This window comes from Vespa crabro, chromosome 2, assembly GCF_910589235.1.
Source record: "Vespa crabro chromosome 2, iyVesCrab1.2, whole genome shotgun sequence".
Taxonomy (NCBI): domain Eukaryota; kingdom Metazoa; phylum Arthropoda; class Insecta; order Hymenoptera; family Vespidae; genus Vespa; species Vespa crabro.
In genome coordinates this window covers 18,235,439-18,254,953 of record NC_060956.1, presented here as the reverse complement: position 1 = coordinate 18,254,953, position 19,515 = coordinate 18,235,439, and the positions used below count along the sequence as shown (strand labels likewise).

The following is a 19,515-nucleotide window of genomic DNA, read 5'->3' as shown; positions in this document are numbered from 1 at the left end:
CACGGCACACTGACTGTCAATGAAGATATAAATAATAATGATTATCATGTCGTGACAACGCAAATGAAGAAGTAAAATACTAAAGAATTTATTTGTCAATAATAGATTTATCTAATCAGAATTTGATAAAGGAATTCCATGAATATTTTTTTTTCTTTTCTCTTTTTTCTTTTTCTTTTTTTTCTTCTTTGTTTTTTTTTTTTTTTTTTTTTTTTTATTATCCACAGTCACATCCATGGCGTAATATTTTCATTAGTTTTACATTTTTCCATGACGAAGTATCGCGTGTAGAAAATAAAAGAAGGGGTCTTCAACGTAATAGGAAAGTCGACACCGTTTGCTTGGAGATCATTTCGATGCAAATCTTGCGAATGGACGACTCGCTTTTATGCACGTCTAACGCTGACACATTTTTTTGCGGTGTCGAATAGACTTACCGCACGACTGATATACTATATACATGTGTATGTGTGTGTATACATAATATATATATATATATATATATATATATATATATATTATATATATATGTAAAATATGATACGTATATCTATATGGATTTATTATTTATATATACACATATCTTCGATGACGAGTAGCAACACAACGATATGGCGGGCCTTGCATTCGCCACCGAGTGTCGTATTTCCGGCGAGTTCGACAGAAAAACTCATAAGACAGCTTTACCAGTTATACAGCTCTAGACAGGTTTGGCGTTTGCACGTGCAATTTCTACCTGCGTTTCTACGTGCCCATAGAAAGAGAAAGAGAGACAAACAGATGAAGAAAAATAGAAAGAGAGAGAGAAAGAGAGGGAGAGAAAGCGAGAGAGAGAGAGAGAGAGAGATTACCGCACATAGATACAATATCCTGTAGATACATACACGCAGATACAAATATATCCTTCTTCTAATAGTTTAACTTTAATGAGAATAAGGCCAGGGTTAGTATATAAAGAATACATATATCTTCGTTTCTTCAAAAATATCTAAACGAGAATCTCATCGAGTTAAAATGCACCAGAAGAGAGAACCGTAGCTAATTCAGGTCTGAAACTCATTTCGCATCGTCATCGTGTTCGAAAGCCAACTAACGCATCTTGAAGTTCTTTTCGGGACAGCATTGCCGTTCATACATAGTATCTATATGCCATATGTCGACCGTATGAGAAAACTGGTCGGCGGTGAGACGTCTGCGGATTCCGTGGCCTCCTTTAAGCTGCTGTTTCTGCTTCCCTTTCCCTTCGTTCCGGAACACTCGCCAAACCATCCTTGTGTACAACTGTGTGTATATATGTATATATATATATATATATATATATATATACCATATATATTTATATGGTGTCTATGTACGTACCCGTTCCCAACGCGAATCATCTTTACCCCACCAATTCGTGCCAATTAACTCCCACCCTCGAAGATCAGAGGATCGTATCGACTTCGTTCGTGCGATCGTCCGAGTCAAAGAATTGGGGTACCCGTTACCATTTAACAAAATTGAAATCATTTGAACAAGTTTCATGGATAATCACGATTCTCGCGAGAGAGAAAAACTTTAGAAGTGTACCTTAGTACGTCAATCTTTACTTATTACTATGAGCATATAGATTTAAAAAAAAATGTTCGAATAATGAGGATTTCGCTGAACTTAATTAATTTCGTTCGTATAATCATTTTTAAGGGACAACAAGGAAATAGAGACACAAGGAATAGGAAGTACAATTTCATTGGCAAATCGATAGAAACAATCGATCGATCTCATCGATCGTTCGATCGATTCTCGATATGAAAGAAAATTACATTTTAGCGAAAGTATTAACGATATGCGCGTACTCGAACTAAAAATAGGTGACGACAATGAGATTAAAAGACATGAATAATTTAACAGATAATATTTTTGGATGAAATCATTCTATCGAAGAAAGATCTAAAGTATGGGAACACACTCTCTAGTAATAAAAACCAGAATCCGACATGACTTGACTTCACTCAACTCCACGATTCGACTTGACTCGACTCGATTCGACTCGACTCAACTCGCTTGTTCGCGGAGAATGCATTTCCCGTAAAGGCAATTCCGAAGCACACTTTCCAATCAAATCCGTCGAACCGATCAATGTTATTATCCTCGAGAAATATCTTTGCTTATCTCGACGAGCTTATCTCTCTTGCACTACGATGCGTTATCTTTTCATTTTCCCAACTAATACACAGACGATAAGGATTACATGAAAAAAAAAAGAAAACAATAAAATAAATAAAGTGGCGATTTAATCGTTGACATTTTTTCCGGGGTGGTGTAGGGGGAAAAGAATAGGGAGATGAAAGATTGTTATCAAGCAGAAGAAGAAAGAAAAATCCCTTTCGTGCGATAGGCAAGAGAGCACCGAGCCCATTTTTCAAGTCCGTGGCCCTTCGGCCCCGCTCGGGTCCGAAGAAACGAGCCCGTTGATGGTACATAGCATTGGTGGGGGTAAGGAGAGCAAATGGTGGGGGCAGGGCCGCTGAGTGGCGTTCAGTACCCGACGCACCGTCGATCGGTGTGTGTCTGTATTCGTCCTTTCCGTTATTTTTTTCCCTTATTCTTTCTTGCAACGCGACTAATTCGTCTTTTTTCTTTTTTTTTCCCTTTTTTTATTTTTTTTTATTACTTTTCTTCCCTTCTCATTTACTTTAATTCTTTTTTTTTTCAATTTCTATCTTTATTCGACGAGCCCTATTGCTCGAGGCAAGAACAACCAGCGGCAGGTAAAAGGCGAACAACACCTGCAAACGAAGGAAGGAAAACTTTGTCTATTATCGTTTCTTCAAATCATTCTCGAACGTCCATCCTGATCTTTGTACGAAGAAGCTCTCGCGATCGAAAGGATGAAATCGTTTTCGTTAGGATTGATAGATAGATCGATGGATGGGTAGATAAATGAATGGATGGATGGGATGGATGGATGGATAAATGGATAAATGGATTGACGTATAGATAGATAAATAGATAGACAGATAGAAAGATAGAAAGAAAGAAAGGTGCGCGAGAATGCGTTTGCATTCACCTCGAACTATAGTGGAGACGTTCGGCCGATCGAGGCTGTTGTTACGCGTGCAACAAGTGGTACTCGTTGTCGGTGACGATAGAATGATGCGACGACCGACCGTGGACCTTTTAAGAAAAGTCACACTCGTGTGAAACGTTTTCAAAAGAGTGAGGGATAAAAATATATATATATATATATATATATATATATATATATACATATATATATATAAAAGACTATAGCATAGAGCATACGAAAGGCCAAAGAAGCAGCTTCTCTCTTTCGCTTTGGAAAAAAGTGGCTCGAGGTCGTGCCTCGAGCACGAATCTTCGAATTCTTCTCTTGGCTCGTGGCACGCGATGCGAGAGGCGATCCTCAGCCTCGTGTAACGTCGCCTGTGATCGTGTCGACGACGACGAGGACGACAACGACGACGACAGTGGCTCGCTGTCATTATTATAACACACACACAATCTACGTTTCCATTCAATAATAAAAAAAGGAAAAAAGAAACTTTATGAGATGTTCGCTAAGGAACAGGTGAACCGAGGACACATTGTGTCACCCGATATCTATCTATTCCTATAACAAACAGAAACAAAGAAAAAGATTATCCAATCTTCAGCAATGAGATTATTAACGTCGAAATTGCATTCGCCTCGAAAATTATCGAAGATTATCCTCGAGTGGTTATTTACGTCGGCCAGATCCGTTCAGTCGAGAATCGGCAAGTGACAACACAACACTGTGCCTGAGAGAAAAAGAGAGAGGGGAAGAGGGAGAGGGAGAAAGAGAAAGAAAAAAGTACAGTAGAGAAACGTTATTTCATTCGAACAGGGGAAAATTGCACGGAGCCTGGAAATTTCAGGCCCTTGTGCATCAAGGAGCTTTGCTTCCTTGTTCAAGAAAAGGGGGGAAACAACGAAAGTCCTCTCTACGAGTCATTGAAAATAATGTGTCTTAATTTTTCGAAAAAGAACTTGAGAATCGAGAGTGCCTATAGTAGTCGACCATGATGAAGTTCAAATCGCTGTTTCGCAGAGGACAGCAAAGCCAGCAGCAGCAGCAGCAGCAGCAACAGCAGCAGCAGCAGCAGCAACAACAACAACAACAACAACAACAACAATCGACGCAGGGCCCACAACAACCACAACAACAGCAACAGGTCCCCCTGCGTCAGGCCCCGAGCGCCTCCTCGCTCGAAACAAAAACTGAGAGCTTATCGACGGAAAACTGGAGTTCGATCGGTAAAGAAGTTCCCAAGAGCAACGCCAAGAATCAGCAACAGCATCAGAAAGGACCCGCTAAGGGGTCCAGGATGCAGGAGCTGGAACGGGAGATCGAGATCTTAAGAAAGGATCGTGCCCGGCTTGAGGCTAATCTAAGGGAAGCAACTACCGATGCTCAATCTTTACACGACCTGAAAACTGAACTTGCGTCTCTCAAGGTAACTTTGCACTTTAAAATTTTTCTATTTCATATGTCATATTTTTCATCACTCTTCTAACAATAGGTTTTTGAACTTTAAAAAAAAAAAAAAAGAAAGAAAAAATAAAAAAAGATTTTTCATAAAAGAATTATTGGATTTAGCCTTAAAAATTTGGATTTCAATGTTTTTACAATATTTTAATCATAAGTATTTTTTTCCTCGAAAAATCTTCATAGTATTATAGCTTGAAAATCGCACTATCTTATTACAGATCAAGAAACGCACGTATTTATTTATTTATTTATTTCTTTATTTATCTTTGTTTTTTTTTCATATTTTTCTAATAATTTCTATAGTTATAACAATTTTCTATATACAATAATTGTAAAAACGTCTTTGGTAAGAATCTTGGATTTTTGATTAGTTTCTTTTTCCTCTTTTTTTTTACAATAAAATTTAGCTTTTACATGTTAGAAAAGTTTAATCGTTTAAATTCTTATTTCTTCTTGAAAGGTTTCTCGAGTCAAAGATATATATTACAAATTAAAGAGAAAAAAAAAATAGAAATTGATCAAGACGAGCTTTGGTGAAAGTCACGAAAACAGTGACGGATGTTGACGAATTAATTGGTATTAATTAAAATGTTGCCGACGTGAAAGTCGCGTTAACGATTTTTTTTTATTATAGTCGCCTGTTGTAATTAACGTGAACAAGGATCGATAAGATTAACAAGAAAGTCATGGTAAAAACGTCGAACACAATTTCTTCCATGAAATTGCGATCGATATGGCGTTTTGTAATTTACATTATGTATTTATTTTTTTATTTTTCTTCCTACGCTCAGATAGCCCATATTGTTTTGATGACGATCACGTGGCTCACACAAAATTTGTTCACGTGGTTCTTCGTTTCTTGTCTCTTTCTTTCCTTCCTCGTCATCCCCACCCCTTGCATAACGTCGCCGACCTTACAAGGAAAACATACATGATGTACCAGATATACACTTTTGATGTGTGTGTGTGTGTGTGTGTGTGTGTGTGATCGTGAAAGATCGATGTAATATTACGTTAGAACATTACATCATTAAAAATGATATGATCAATTTGAATATAAATGATAAATGATTAATGCGAAATAGATTCATATCAGATCATTATTCCCAATAACATCTCTCTACTCTTCCAAAAGTTTTCATTATATCTTTTTATCATCTTTACTACCCATCTAATAAGTAATATAAATTGGCGAATTCAGTAAAATAATTATAGCATTAACCGTAATTTCAACTGTCCCAAATATTTCTGTATGACATGGCAATTTGTCAAAATATAATTGGAACATAACTGCAACGCACTGATTTCTATGAAATGTCGAGTTGATAAATAATGATCCATTTTAAAGATTCTTAATATATAAATCGCATTAAATATTAAAATATGAGAGTAGTGTATATGTTCATTAAAAAAGTTCATTAGGAATGGCTCGCGAAATATTATCGTTTTCGAAAGTAGGTCTTGACCCATACAAATTTGGGAAACCTTGATATTTATTTGAATTTTGTTAAATTAAAAAAATTAATCTTATCCACGTTAAAATTAATCTCTTCATTTTATTTAACTAATATTTATATTCTCGATACGATTAAAATGATATATTGTCTTTTTAATAGGCTTGAAATTATTTTGCGATAGATCATTAGCGTTTAACCTGTTCAAGTAATTTTTGTTTTATTTAAATGCACCGAAACTTGTAGAAATGTCGACGTATAAAAAATTAAAATTTAATTAGAAAGAAATAAGAGATATTGAGAAACCTTCGTTGCAATACAATTTCTAAATTGGTTTTACGCGAAGATAACCGTTGAATCTCCAAGATCGCGTGTAAGTCTCATATATTTTTATTCTCAACGGGTCCGATAGTTTAACGGTCCGTTGAAATAACGGATAGTGAGAAAGTGGCTTATTAGAGGACAAGCAGAGGGCGTAAAATGCGGGGATGTTTACGAAGAGAAAAAGCTTCTAAACGCGAGTCACAGAGAGCGATATGAAAAAACGTTGCTTTTCCGCACCGACGGTAATATTAACAAATCTTTTCTATCAGACTATAACATGGTTTCAATCATTAATTGATTTTCAATTCGATTGGCATTCAGAAAGAAGAAGATAGATAATAACCCATGGAACCTAACCTTTAAGATTGACAGTTATCCTTGCTATTATTATAAAAATTAATTAAATTTTAATATATTTTACCGTCCATTTTAACTAATTTTTATCATTACTTTGAACTAAGACATGGCCATGTAAAATCAGTTCTCTTTTTTCATATTTTCAACAATGATTAGACGTACACAGTTTTTTATTTTCCTTGTATTATTCGTTTAAATTAAATTTTCAACGTTTTACTATAGTTTACGATAAAGATATGAACAAGTTTATGAAATAAAAACTTAGTAAAAAATTTCAAATTGATTGTTACAACATTGATACACCATTGATACAGCCATCTGATAAAGAATTTTAGCTTCTGTTATATAATTAATATGTATTGATTACAGGAGCAGCATAGTCTGGAGTTAGATCGTCTTGCAGAAGAGAATGAAGCTCTTCGTGCCCGTCTTAGGAATGTAGCTCATTCTCCGTTATCTGATTCAGAGAAGCAGCAGCTGCTATTAGATGCATCAAGGCTTCATAATTCTGCACCAGCTTCGATTGCTATACCTCAAGATGATAGCTGTACACCAAATGCAAATCTATCACAAGACAGTGCGCAATGCACTACTCCGGATTGGGATAAACATTCCTCTAGCTCTATATCAGAAGTTTCAGTGGCTTGTCTTCAAGACAGAATATTACAAATGGAAGAAACGCATTATTCCACTAATGAAGAATTACAGGCAACTATTCAAGAACTGAGTGATTTACAAGTATGTATGATCAATAATCCTTAAAAATGTATTGTGAAAAATATATTACAAAATATATTACAACGTGTTAATTTAATATAGGCTCAATTAACGGAACTGCAAGCTGACAATGAAAGATTAACAGAAGAAAAAGGTGTACTTTTGGAATCATTGTGTCGACAAACAGAAAAGCTAGAAGATTCAAGATCAAAAGTTGATACTTTACAAGGACTTTTATTAAGAGAAGAACAACCTCAAGAATCGTCTAAAGGTTATAACACAGAAAGAGAACAAAAATTAGTTGACTTATTGAAAGTAAATATACATATAAAATTAAATAATATTTCATAATCATAAACTTATTCTAAATATTGATCTATATGTTATTATATATGTCTCCTGTTTTAGAGTGCTCAAGAAGAACGAGAAGCTCTGCTTCAAAAGCAAGAAGAATTAACGTCGGAATTGAAAAATTTAAGAACGACCGCCGATGCTAATGCTACAGAAGCAGAAAGATTAAGAAAATGTGTCCATTTGCTTGAATCTACTATAGAAACAGTCAATATAGAACGTAAACAATTGGATGTAGAATTAGCAGAAGCACGTCAAGAAGGTGCGAACAGAAGTATAGAAATTAGCAGATTAGCTACCTTGCTGGATAATGCCAGAGCTAAGATTGAAGAATTGGAGCAATCAAGACAAGTAGAAAGTAAAAGTGAAGCTGATGAATTGTTAGATGCTGCAAGACGTGAAAAAGATACGTTAGAAACGCAAGCTGCAGCTTTACAAGAACAATTGGCACGTTCGCATTGTGATCATGATCGTCTTAGAGATCAATATTCTCAACTTCAAGAAGAATACAAGGTATGTTTTTATTAGATTGTCGTTCTAAAAAAAAAAGAAAAAAAAATTATATAATTTGCGTTAATAAATATAAATAGGAAATTTATAACACGTCGCAAATAAATTTGTAGGTTGCTCGAAATAATGCTAAATCAGCTATTGATGACTTGGAATATAGATTAAATCAATTGAAAGATGAACGACTTTCTGTCAGTACGGAATTACAATTAGTAAGAGATTCTTTGGCAGAATTACAAACACAATGTCAACGACATCTAGAAGATAAAAGAGAATTGAAGGCTGCTCTTAGCGAAGCACAAAGAAGGGAACGGGAAGCACAAACTCATCAATACGAGTTAGAACGTGCTTTAGCTGAGGAACGTAGATTGAGACAAGAAGAAAGTGCTGAATGGGAACAATTCCAGACGGATCTACTTATGACTGTTAGAGTTGCGAATGATTTTAAAACTGAGGCCCAGAGCGAATTAGAACGTGTAGTATTGGAAAACAAAGCGCAAAGAGATAAATTGAGAACATTAGAGGCTCAACTAGATAAACTTAATAAAGGTAAGATAAATACCTTTAATTCTTCAAATATTATATTTGAATATAACATATAGAATAATATATATCCCTCAAATTAAATTTGGATAAAAACGAAACACCAATCGTATAAGAAAAGAAATTCTATTCCTTTACATAATCAGAAGTTATATAAGTTATATATTATTAATTTATTGCTTCTTTTCCTTTCTTTTTTTTTCATTTTTTTTTCTTTTTTTTTTCTTTTTTTTCTTTTTTTTTTTTTCTTTTTTTTAATGTCTACTCACTATTAGGCAATACCACAGTGTCCAACAATAAAGTATTTGACACTACTAGCAGAAATAAACGAAAACCGACTAGCATTATTTTGAAACGTGGACGTACTATTACAAAACGTCCTCGTGAGATAAGACGGCACATATCACCGACTAATTTATTTAAAACGTTAATCAAAAAAAATTCATACAAGATAATAAATAAACCTACCGAACTTGCTCTTATTAATACAACAAAGGAACAAGATATTACAGAGTTATCAAAAGATGAAACAGATCTGGGTAATCCATGCTCTGTCAAAGAAGTAATTAAAGTAGATGAAAAATTAATGTCTGGTAAGGAGATTGAATTTTGTCCAGCTTCTACTCCAAAAAGTAGAAATCTTGATACGAGTACAGGACTGACTATATTAGAAAGTGAGATAGTAGATTCGACAAAAGAAAACGTCAATGAAATATCTGAAAAATTATCTATTAATCAATCTGTAAATATCCAACAAAGTGAATTATATTCTGAGATAAATAATAGCATAGATGTAGATTTAATAAATGGTCTAGAAAATGAGAATAGTAATCGTAAACTTTATATTACCAGCTCACCTAATATAGATAAAAATGCAATTTTTAAAAGCTCTCTACTAAAAAATATCAAAGGAATTCAAAGTATTGATACAAATTCTTATGGTATCAATATTTCAAACAGTAGATTTTTTGTACCAAAGAATTATGTATTTTCTGATATTGACAGTTCAATGAATGATCTTAAATTTGAAGTAGATCCAGAGATGAGCAAATTATTGCAAAAAAATGAAAATAAAATTCCTAATGGAGCAGATTCAAATTTAATCTCAGAAATCACTAATGAAAAATCTCCTTTGGAAGATTCAATAATATCCAAAACAACAGTGACCAAAGATACTTTTACATCAGGTGATAAAGAAAAATCCTTGCATCAGCTTCCTGAGGCAAATAATTTAACAAAAGAAATTATTAACTTGAATGATAAAAAGAAACGATTATTTTTAAAAAGATATGAATCAAAACCAAGTAGTGAAATAGTTGACTCTCTTTTGGATAACATACAATATAAACCAAAATCGAATATGATTAATTATTATTTACGACATAAGAATCTTTCTGCGTCATTAGATAATCTTGATTCCTATAGAATTACCGATAATAATGATATTATTCAAACTCACAGAAGTTACGAATCTCTTCCAATTATTGATTATGAAGCGAAAAGTAAAATGATAAAAGAAAAAAATTCTAATAATAATCAATCTACTATAGATAATAAAAAACAAAATTGTATTTCTGTTAATGACAATGAACAATCTCCTATAAAACGTAATTATCGTTCGGCACATGATGCAGATACGCATACTTCAGTTTACAAACAAAGGAATATCGATGTAAAGGCAAAAACAACTAAAAGTACCATAAAAAGTAAAGATGCCAATTACAGTCCAAATAATATTTCTATTAAATTTCATTTAGAGAGGGATCAATTGAAAGATCAAGATTCCTTGAATTGTGAAAGAAAGAGTACAGGAAAAGCAATTTATGAATGTAACAAATCAAAATCTTTTCAATATTCAAAACATAATTATTTAGAAAAACGTAATTCTTATCCATCTATGTCTTCTATAAAGCATATTCCTATATCTTCTGTTTGCAACACAATACATTCTATAACACCATCGTACACATCGAATAGAACTTCAACCTATACTTTAAGAGACAGGACTCAAACATCTGAACAATTTTCTCCTACTAGAATGCTAAACAAATCATTTAAAGACATATCCAAATATAATGATATACAAAGTGACAGATATTTAGCTTTATGTGAAGCTAATCGTTTGAAACGTTTGAAATTTTTAAGGATGAATTTGCAAACAGATTACAATATAGAAGATAAAAAGATACATAGTTATATTGCTAGAAAAGTATCAGTAAATAATGACAATTATAATACGAGTATCGTGCCTGAAGTCTCACAAAACGATACTAATTTTGCCTTGCTATGCAAAGATCGAGCGATAGGTCGTACAACATCCTTGAGAGACAAATTTGAGACTATCATAGAAGATGTGGAACTGAGAGCAGGTCGACGTTCGTTAACAGGAAAAACTTGCGACCGTAAGTCGCTACTAGTGTGGAACAATGATTGACTGCTTGTACTGCAAAATTCGACCCATTGTTTGTCCTCGTTTATAAGCTAGTCAAGAATACAGAAAGTTTAATATCTTACATGCTAGCCCCAAATGTATTTCTAGGTTTTCAAGTTACATGTCTAATCCTTTTCGATCCATCTATTGTTGTTTAGCTTTTTGTGTTTTTAATTATTATGTTTTGAAGAATATTTGCTTTATGTTTTTATTCCTCACAAAAAAAATTTTTTAGGTGTTTTGGGATTTATTAAAAAAAAAAAAAAAAAAAAATGTTACAATTTTATTAATTTTTTTATTTCATTTCATTTTATTTTATTTTTTCCCCTCCACAGACAATTTATTATTTGCGCTTTATATTATTTCATACATATATTTGTTTTGCTTGTTGCTTTGTTTTGTTGAATTAAATTTGAAACATGTTGTAATTGATGAATATTTTTGAATAGATCCGATCGATTTTTCAGCAAATCAAAAAGTTGTACAACAACCACCTGCAAGGCCAGCGAGTACACCAACGGAAACGCAACAATGTGTTTTAACAAGTGTACAACAGGAAATGGCTGCACGACGAAAGGCTAATATTTCGCGCCAAGATTCCAGATTATCTGTTAAATGTTTAATAGAAAGTATTGAAAACGCTACAAAACAAGCTAAAGCTGGTATATTTAATATATGTTGTTTATATTATTTCTATTATTCTCACACACATTGCTCATATTATTTTTTTTTTTTTATTAGGACCGGGAAGTCGTAGCAGTTCAACATCGTCTTTGAATTCTATAGGAACAAATGATATAATGACACTGAAATCTCCTCTCAGAGATCAGCAACAAATAAACAACTTAATCTGTACATCAAATTCACCAAATAATAATAAAACACAGGCGGCAATAAATAGGAAACCATTAACAGGTAATTTACTATACAAGTCCTATTATAGTGGGCATAAGTTGCTTTTTAATTCATAAAATTGCTTTCATTACATAATCTAATACTTATCTTATGCTTCTCTGAATCCTCTTTTATATATTATTCATAACTTGTGTGTTTAGATAATATTTAGAAAATTGAAAATTTTTTTTTTATATGTATCAGTAGTCATTTGAAAAATATAAATCTTTAGGATTTAAATCCTAATCATGGAGGATTTGGCTTTATATGTTACTTAAGCTGCAGATGATAACCTTTAGTTGAAAAATAATAAAAAAAAAAAAAAAAAAAAAAAAAGAAAAAAGAAGACACGCATCTCATTTTTTCTGCACTTGAATATATCACGTAATCGCATGTCTATCACTCATTATTTTCATATAAATAAAGGTGATTTGATCATTATTTATGTTGTCATTTCCTGTATTGTTTTATTGGTAGTTCAGAATATAAAAATATTGGTATTTCATCGGAATCATTATATTCTGCATTCTATTATTTCAATTCTTTATCGCTTATATATATATACATATATACATATCACATAAGATATAGCTTTGTTACATGTAACAAATAAAGTTTGATAAATTTACTTTACTCAGCCATCTTATCTTCCACTTCCTAAAACAGAAACAAAGTCAGCAGTACCCGTGGTTTTAAGTCCTGGTGAACTTTTGGATTCTGCTGCATTAAATGTCAAGGCTATTGATTTTGTTCGTCGAAATAGTGTGACAGATTTATCAGAACGTAAAGATCCTCTTTGTGGTTTGATCAAGAATGGTGGTTCTAAGAGAAATGCATTGCTTAAATGGTGTCAAAACAAAACATTAGGCTATCGAAATATCGATATAACTAATTTTAGCAGCTCTTGGAACGATGGCTTAGCTCTTTGCGCTATTCTTCATTCTTATCTTCCATATAAAGTACCATATGATACTTTAACACCTGCTGAAAAACGAAAAAATTTTTCCATTGCATTCTCTGCTGCTGAAAGTGTTGGCATACCTACAACCTTGGTGAGTAAAACAAGTGTGCGTGTGTATGTGTGATGCGTGCGAACGCACGCGCGCGCATGTGTGTGTGTTGTGTGTGTGTGTGTATGTGAATATATATAAACAATATAAACAATATTGATTTATAATCAATGCAATGAGATAAAGAAAATGTAAGTATGTATTAATTGGGCGATTAGTAATAATCATAAATCTACTTTCTTCACAGAATATAGGAGAAATGTGTCAACTGGAAAGACCCGATTGGCAGCAAGTTATGACATATGTGACTAGTATTTATAAACATTTTGAAACATAATCGTGGTCACTATCGAAGATTAAGCTATATCATTCTTCCCATTGAATCCTCTTACACTTATTTGAGTGATCAAGAACAACGGCATCTAGTCAACTAAATTCTGCAAGATACGATTTTATACAAATTTTTCATTATTGCTGGATTAGAGCACTGCCTATACTGTATATATAGCTTTATGTGAAAGGATCTATTGAAGCATACAGAGAATTCGATGGAAGACTACACACCAAATGGAATTGCTTTTATCATGAGACTGAAAACTTATTTACACATGTGTACGCATACATACTATGTATAGTAAAACCAAGAAATGGATATTTAAATCTGATGAAAGTATAAAACAAATACCTTTTATATATATATATATACACACATATACATATATAAAAGGAAAGATATAGTATATAATTAAATGCAAACTTCACGACTTTCTATAATAAATATAACTATGCTTTGCAGTGTCTTTTTAGCAGAGTTATGCTATACACATTGCAATATGGTATGCATTGCATATATGAAAATGCATGTTTACATAGTAGAGTCTTGCATATTTGCAAATAATAAATGTCAAGTATTTGCGTTCCTCATACTGTATTTTTGTACTTCGATTATTTTTCGAGATACTTTTGTAAAGTTTACGAACAATGTACAGAACTAAGCGCCTTAATTTAAGATATCTAATTTATTGCATTAGTCATGTTTAGTCTACTATAAAGCAAAGCAGCATATTATTAGAAGAGATTGTTTATGTTCTATTTTACTGGATGAGATAGGAAAAAAGATAATTAAAGGCTAAGTTCTCTGTGATATAGGAAGGTAGCCCCGATACAGAGATACAGACGTTATCGTTATTGCTCTTATTATTAGCGCTAATATTAATATCGTCCTTGTCGTCGTTGTTATATTAATATAGACAATATGCTGTCTGATATAAAACAATAAACTTGCCTGATATATGGATATTTAAAAAAACTATATATATATATTTTTTTTAATTTTAAATATTATTTACGACAAAGAAAAATATCATTCATTTACGTAAAAGATGTAATTTAATCATTTTATAGTACAGTCGTTAGATACCTAAAAATAAGTATATTAGATTGTATAATCAAAACAATATTTACAAAGAGACAATATGTGACTATATTGCAATATATGATAATCTGAAGTTTTTCAATTGTTACAATTGACTTTATTTAGTATATTTATTGTAACTGATTATATGAATCTTATGTGATCGATTTAAAAAAATCAACAACCATCAGAGAGTTGAAGTTATCATTTTTATTCATTTGAAAAATTCGATTTCTTTTGTCTTCATCATGTTTCGCTCACATCCATTTTATCTTGATCTTTATCACCTGAATAATATTCATTAGCTGGCTCAATAATTTTATCCGTGTCTTGCACATTTTGTCTCGAATCAGGATCTGGTTCCGGTTGCCTCTCTTCTTCTGGCGGTAGTGCATCACATGGAACGTCTTGCATTTGAACACTTGGCGAATGTTGTATCATTTTTAAATTATCATAAACATGTCTAGTTATTGCCTCTAAATACTGTTTACTATTTGCATTATCTTGTCTAGTGACAACTTCAGGATGCAATGTAAAGTCTGGTGCAAAATATTCTAAGTATTCAGTATAAGGTAATTCATTGCTGATTTGTTCATCAACAAGTAAAGATGTTTCATAGGTCCAACAACGTGCCACATTACGAAGGGTATAACCACCCCCACCAACGGTAAGTAAAGGTACATGTAAGTCTCTAACAAATTTGACACATTCTCCATGACCTTTTGTACTTAAACTGAAACATCCAAGCCTATCATTCGCTAAAGAATCTGCTCCACATTGTAATACAATTGCAGTTGGTTGGAAGAACTCCATTACATGTGAAATAACAGGTTTGAATACTTGTACATACGATGTATCATCTATACCTTCTTTCAATGGTACATTTACAGAATAATATCTACCACTTTCTGCTCCTATTTCATACATATCTCCTGTCCCAGGAAAGAAATAATTGCCATACTTGTGAAAAGAAACTGTCATAACTCTGTCAGTAAGATAAAATGCTTCTTGTACACCATCTCCATGATGTACGTCAATATCTATATATAATACTCTAGCATGATATTTTAATAATTCTAAAATAGCAATTACAATATCATTTATATAACAAAAGCCTGAAGCTTCAAATTTTTTTGCATGGTGTAAACCTCCGCTCCAATTGATTGCAATGTCACAACAATTATTATTTAATTTTGTTGCTCCTTCTAAGGATGCCCCAGTATACATAGAACAGAAATCAAAGAGTCCTTCAAAAACAGGACAGTCATCTCCCACGTTAAAGTGACTAAGATATTTTGTATATCCTTGTAAATTTTGTGGCGTTACTCTTTGTAAAAACTCCACATATTCGTCAGAATGAAACCGGCACATATCGTGAGTACTCGCACGATAAGGACGATAAATTTGCATCTTTTTATGTAAACCATAATTAAGGACTAAACTATGAATTACAGACAATCTATGAGGTTTCATTGGGTGTCCAGGACCATAGTGAAAGTTTCCCACATCCGGATTATAAAAATATGATACTTTCTTATTGTAACTCATTTTGAGGTTATATATTTAATTTCGTATTATTTAGGCGTTTATTATAGCGGACACTTCTTATTTTATGTGTTTAATGTAATAAGAAATATATTTATATCCTTATTACGAAATGTCATTACCACTTTATAAAAATATACATTCCAATTGTTCATAATATCCACTGTTTATTCACTAAAACACATACGCATTTTGATCTTAAACTTTAATCTTAAATCAAAAACGCAATACATTGCACATTAAACTACGTAAATGGTCACTATAATATAAATTATCAAAGGAAAATATAATTCTTTGATATCTTAAATATTCGTTGTATTTGTCGTGTGTATAAATTTTGTGACATTTTGTTGTTCCAATTGCAAATGTAAATAGCAACGAACAGCGATCTCTCACTGTTGAGATGAGAGAGCCAGCGCCATCTTATTAAACTTGACTTTCGATTACTCGAGAAAGCGGAAAATTCAATACAATATCGACCGTAAGAGATCTCTCTAATCGTGAAAATGTATTTAATAATCGAATAAATAAATATAACAATGAATAAAAAGTAGGTAAATAAAGTACAATATATATGAAAAAGTTAAGAAAATATATGTTAAAACGAACTACTTTTTTTGTACTTTCGAGATATGCGAGAATTGTATCGAGGTACAAATACATAGTGTGCATCTATTCGTATTTTGTCAGTAGCAACGGTTAGCAACGAGCACCGACGACGCTTCGTTTCGGAAAGAGAATGCGGATGTTCAAAGTATACGTCGTGACAGCTACATATGTTAATCAAATCATTAGTGAAATAATATTCTGATTTAACTGAGGAAAATAACATTTTCAATTTAATTCAAGGAGGAATATAACGAGATAGAAGAAAATTTAAATATCTCTAAGATGCGTCCTGATTCGCGTAGCGTCTCGTTCACGTTCCATCGTGAAGTTTTAAGTGTCAGAAATTCACCGGAATTGATACGTACTTCAAAAAATTTAAGACAGCGTCTTCAAGATCGTTTCGACAAAGAAAAATCTAATGAGTCTTCCAAACAGAAAGCTACTAAAGAGAAAGATATCACGGAACGTGGTTGGAACAATTTGAGTCTTGGAAATGTATCTGCTGATTCTAGACGTGCTCTACGAAATGGAGCAGAAAAATTATCCAAAACCATATCAACAGTAAGAACAACGTTTGGTACAATTTCACAGGTTAGTACATTATGTATATATATATATATATATATATATATATATATATATATATGTATATATATATTTTTTTTGTACATAGATTGATTATAATATTTATTGGTTTCTTATTATATAGAAATTTAGAAGCTCAACACGAAGGCGTCAGAGATTGGAAGAACAACAATCTCCTGGCAGCAATAATAAAATACAAACTCCTCAATCACGCTCACGTCAATTATTAGGACGTACACCAACTAAATTATACAGTCCTTTTGGTATTGAATCTCCGAAGCGTGGTTGGAATAAAGAGAATGATGTTACGACGGTACAAGAGTCACCAGAAAATCATTCACGTCAAATACAATGCAGGCCCTTCAGCTTTGTAAGAGCCAAAGGATTCTCTGTGCTAAGATAAAGCATTATTTTTGGGGCTCTTGTGTTATAATTTCTTTATCTTCTAAGAAATACATCAAGAAACGCACATTTAGTACAACTAAGCACTTAATTTATTTTATTCTAATGAATAACGATGCAGCTATTTATCTATTCTATCATTATGCTAATAATCATTTTACAATGGGAATTAATATTATTTAATACCTATTCAAACATGTTCATTATTTTCATCCTTTTATTCTGAGATATTTTATAAAAGAATATTTCTACTTTTTTATATGTATTTATAATGATTACGCTTGCAATGTGAGATAAAAATAGAAATAGATTGCAATCTTTTTATTAAAATAACATTTATTAATCACAATCTCCTTAAAATTAAGTTATTTAAATGGATCATTAAGATCAAAATTTACATCTGGTACAAATATTCATCTGTTTTTAATGTTTCCAACATTTTGCCATTATTTCCATTTTATAGAAAACAAATTCATTTGACCATAACATAAAGATATAAGAATTTGTAAATCACATGAACAAAAATCACAATCAATCTGTATTTGTGACACTAATAAGCACTTAATACAAATGTTCTATATGTATGAACATAGAACACTTGTTAGATTGATTTAAATAAAGAATTGGAAAGAAATTTTATTGAAATGTAAATAAATTTTTTTTTAAGAAACAGTATACATATACTAATGAGCGAATCAGCATAATAACAATCAAAAACATATTTCATCGTGTCGTTTATAACCAATGCACACATGCGCATCGTTCGACGCAGTCGTAAAAGAGCTCTCGACCAAAATGCGACATCGAGGTATTCTAAAAGTGAGAGAAAGAGGAAAAGAAAAAGAAAGAGAGAGAGAGAGAGAGAGAAAATCAGCTCAATTACTAATCAAATACATAACATCTTTTAATTCTTTTAACAATGGGAATCGACCAATTTTTTATTATGAAAAAATTGAAATAATAAAATCTAGGAGACGCATAATGACTAACAAATTTTGAGATAGAAATAATGTTAATGTATCAAGTATTTCGTTAAATTTTCTTATTTATGTATATGTATAAACATTTCCTTTAAATTAAAAAATTAAAAAAAATTTTTAAATTACCGATCGAAACGAATGGTAACCATCTTGTAACTTGAAACAATTTATTAATTATTTTTTTCCAAGTTCAAACATTTATGATTGATATATTTATCGTTAACATAGATGGTTATTCTTAAAAAAAAAAATATATATATATATATATAAACTAAAAACGTAGTATGGAATATGTAAACTTAGATTTTCGAAAGCACTATTCGATATCTATGAATAGCTAATGCATATAAAGGTGTATAGAAGGACGATAGCGTCGTCATAGCGCAATGCGGAGATCCGAGATATACATACATGTATGTATGATACTTTTCTAGATTTCTTTAACAATTATTGATATTATTATTCGAGAATTTTTCTTATCTATATTCTAGTAACTCGTTATTTCTTTTCTTTTTATAAATTTTGCACTGAGTATTTAACGATGATTACATCCTCTGTTTGTTTATATTATATCATATATATATATATATATATATACACACATATATTATATATATTATATGTTTATATTATATATATGTGTCTATACATGTATATATGTATGTGTGTATAAGCTTAGAGTGTAATAATATGCAAGAAAACCAATGAAAGTGTAAAGTTATTTTTACGATATAGAATATTACTTGTTAATGGAACAGTTCTTCGATAAATTACGTGTCAAAGCTTAGATTAAAATTTATAAATGTATTTCTTACAAAGAACATGACTTCATTTAATCTATTGTTAATACTATACGATATTCCTCTAAAAGATAAG

General features: G+C 31.8%; 3 protein-coding genes across 12 annotated transcripts in view; 2 read left to right on the top strand and 1 right to left on the bottom strand.

The window, feature by feature from the left end:
- LOC124432894 (cytospin-A-like) overlaps positions 1 to 14,035 on the top strand; it is a 34,588-nt gene extending 20,553 nt beyond the window's left edge. For 5 of the 10 annotated variants that reach the window (XM_046982208.1, XM_046982209.1, XM_046982211.1 and 2 more), the window contains 10 exons: positions 4,073 to 4,478; positions 7,018 to 7,386; positions 7,468 to 7,680; positions 7,774 to 8,229; positions 8,340 to 8,775; positions 9,045 to 11,171; positions 11,650 to 11,862; positions 11,942 to 12,115; positions 12,761 to 13,146; positions 13,352 to 14,035. In XM_046982208.1, coding sequence (XP_046838164.1) covers positions 4,073 to 4,478; positions 7,018 to 7,386; positions 7,468 to 7,680; positions 7,774 to 8,229; positions 8,340 to 8,775; positions 9,045 to 11,171; positions 11,650 to 11,862; positions 11,942 to 12,115; positions 12,761 to 13,146; positions 13,352 to 13,441 — 4,870 coding nt within the window. In that variant the 3' untranslated portion in view covers positions 13,442 to 14,035. Of the gene's footprint in view, positions 1 to 4,008; positions 4,479 to 6,378; positions 6,534 to 7,017; positions 7,387 to 7,467; positions 7,681 to 7,773; positions 8,230 to 8,339; positions 8,776 to 9,044; positions 11,172 to 11,649; positions 11,863 to 11,941; positions 12,116 to 12,760; positions 13,147 to 13,351 lie in introns of those variants that run through there. The other 5 variants (XM_046982207.1, XM_046982213.1, XM_046982214.1 and 2 more) reach the window with 5 other exon arrangements.
- Positions 14,036 to 14,707: 672 nt separating this feature from the next.
- Positions 14,708 to 16,464, bottom strand: LOC124432891 (histone deacetylase 3). The gene has a single exon (XM_046982193.1). The coding sequence runs from the start codon at positions 16,064 to 16,066 to the stop codon at positions 14,765 to 14,767; it is 1,302 nt and encodes a 433-aa protein (XP_046838149.1). The 5' UTR covers positions 16,067 to 16,464; the 3' UTR covers positions 14,708 to 14,764.
- Positions 16,465 to 16,581: 117 nt separating this feature from the next.
- Positions 16,582 to 19,460, top strand: LOC124432893. The gene is made up of 3 exons (XM_046982205.1): positions 16,582 to 16,817; positions 16,913 to 17,263; positions 17,382 to 19,460. The coding sequence occupies exons 1-3, from the start codon at positions 16,803 to 16,805 to the stop codon at positions 17,658 to 17,660; spliced, it is 645 nt and encodes a 214-aa protein (XP_046838161.1). The 5' UTR covers positions 16,582 to 16,802; the 3' UTR covers positions 17,661 to 19,460.
- Positions 19,461 to 19,515: the final 55 nt, after the last annotated feature.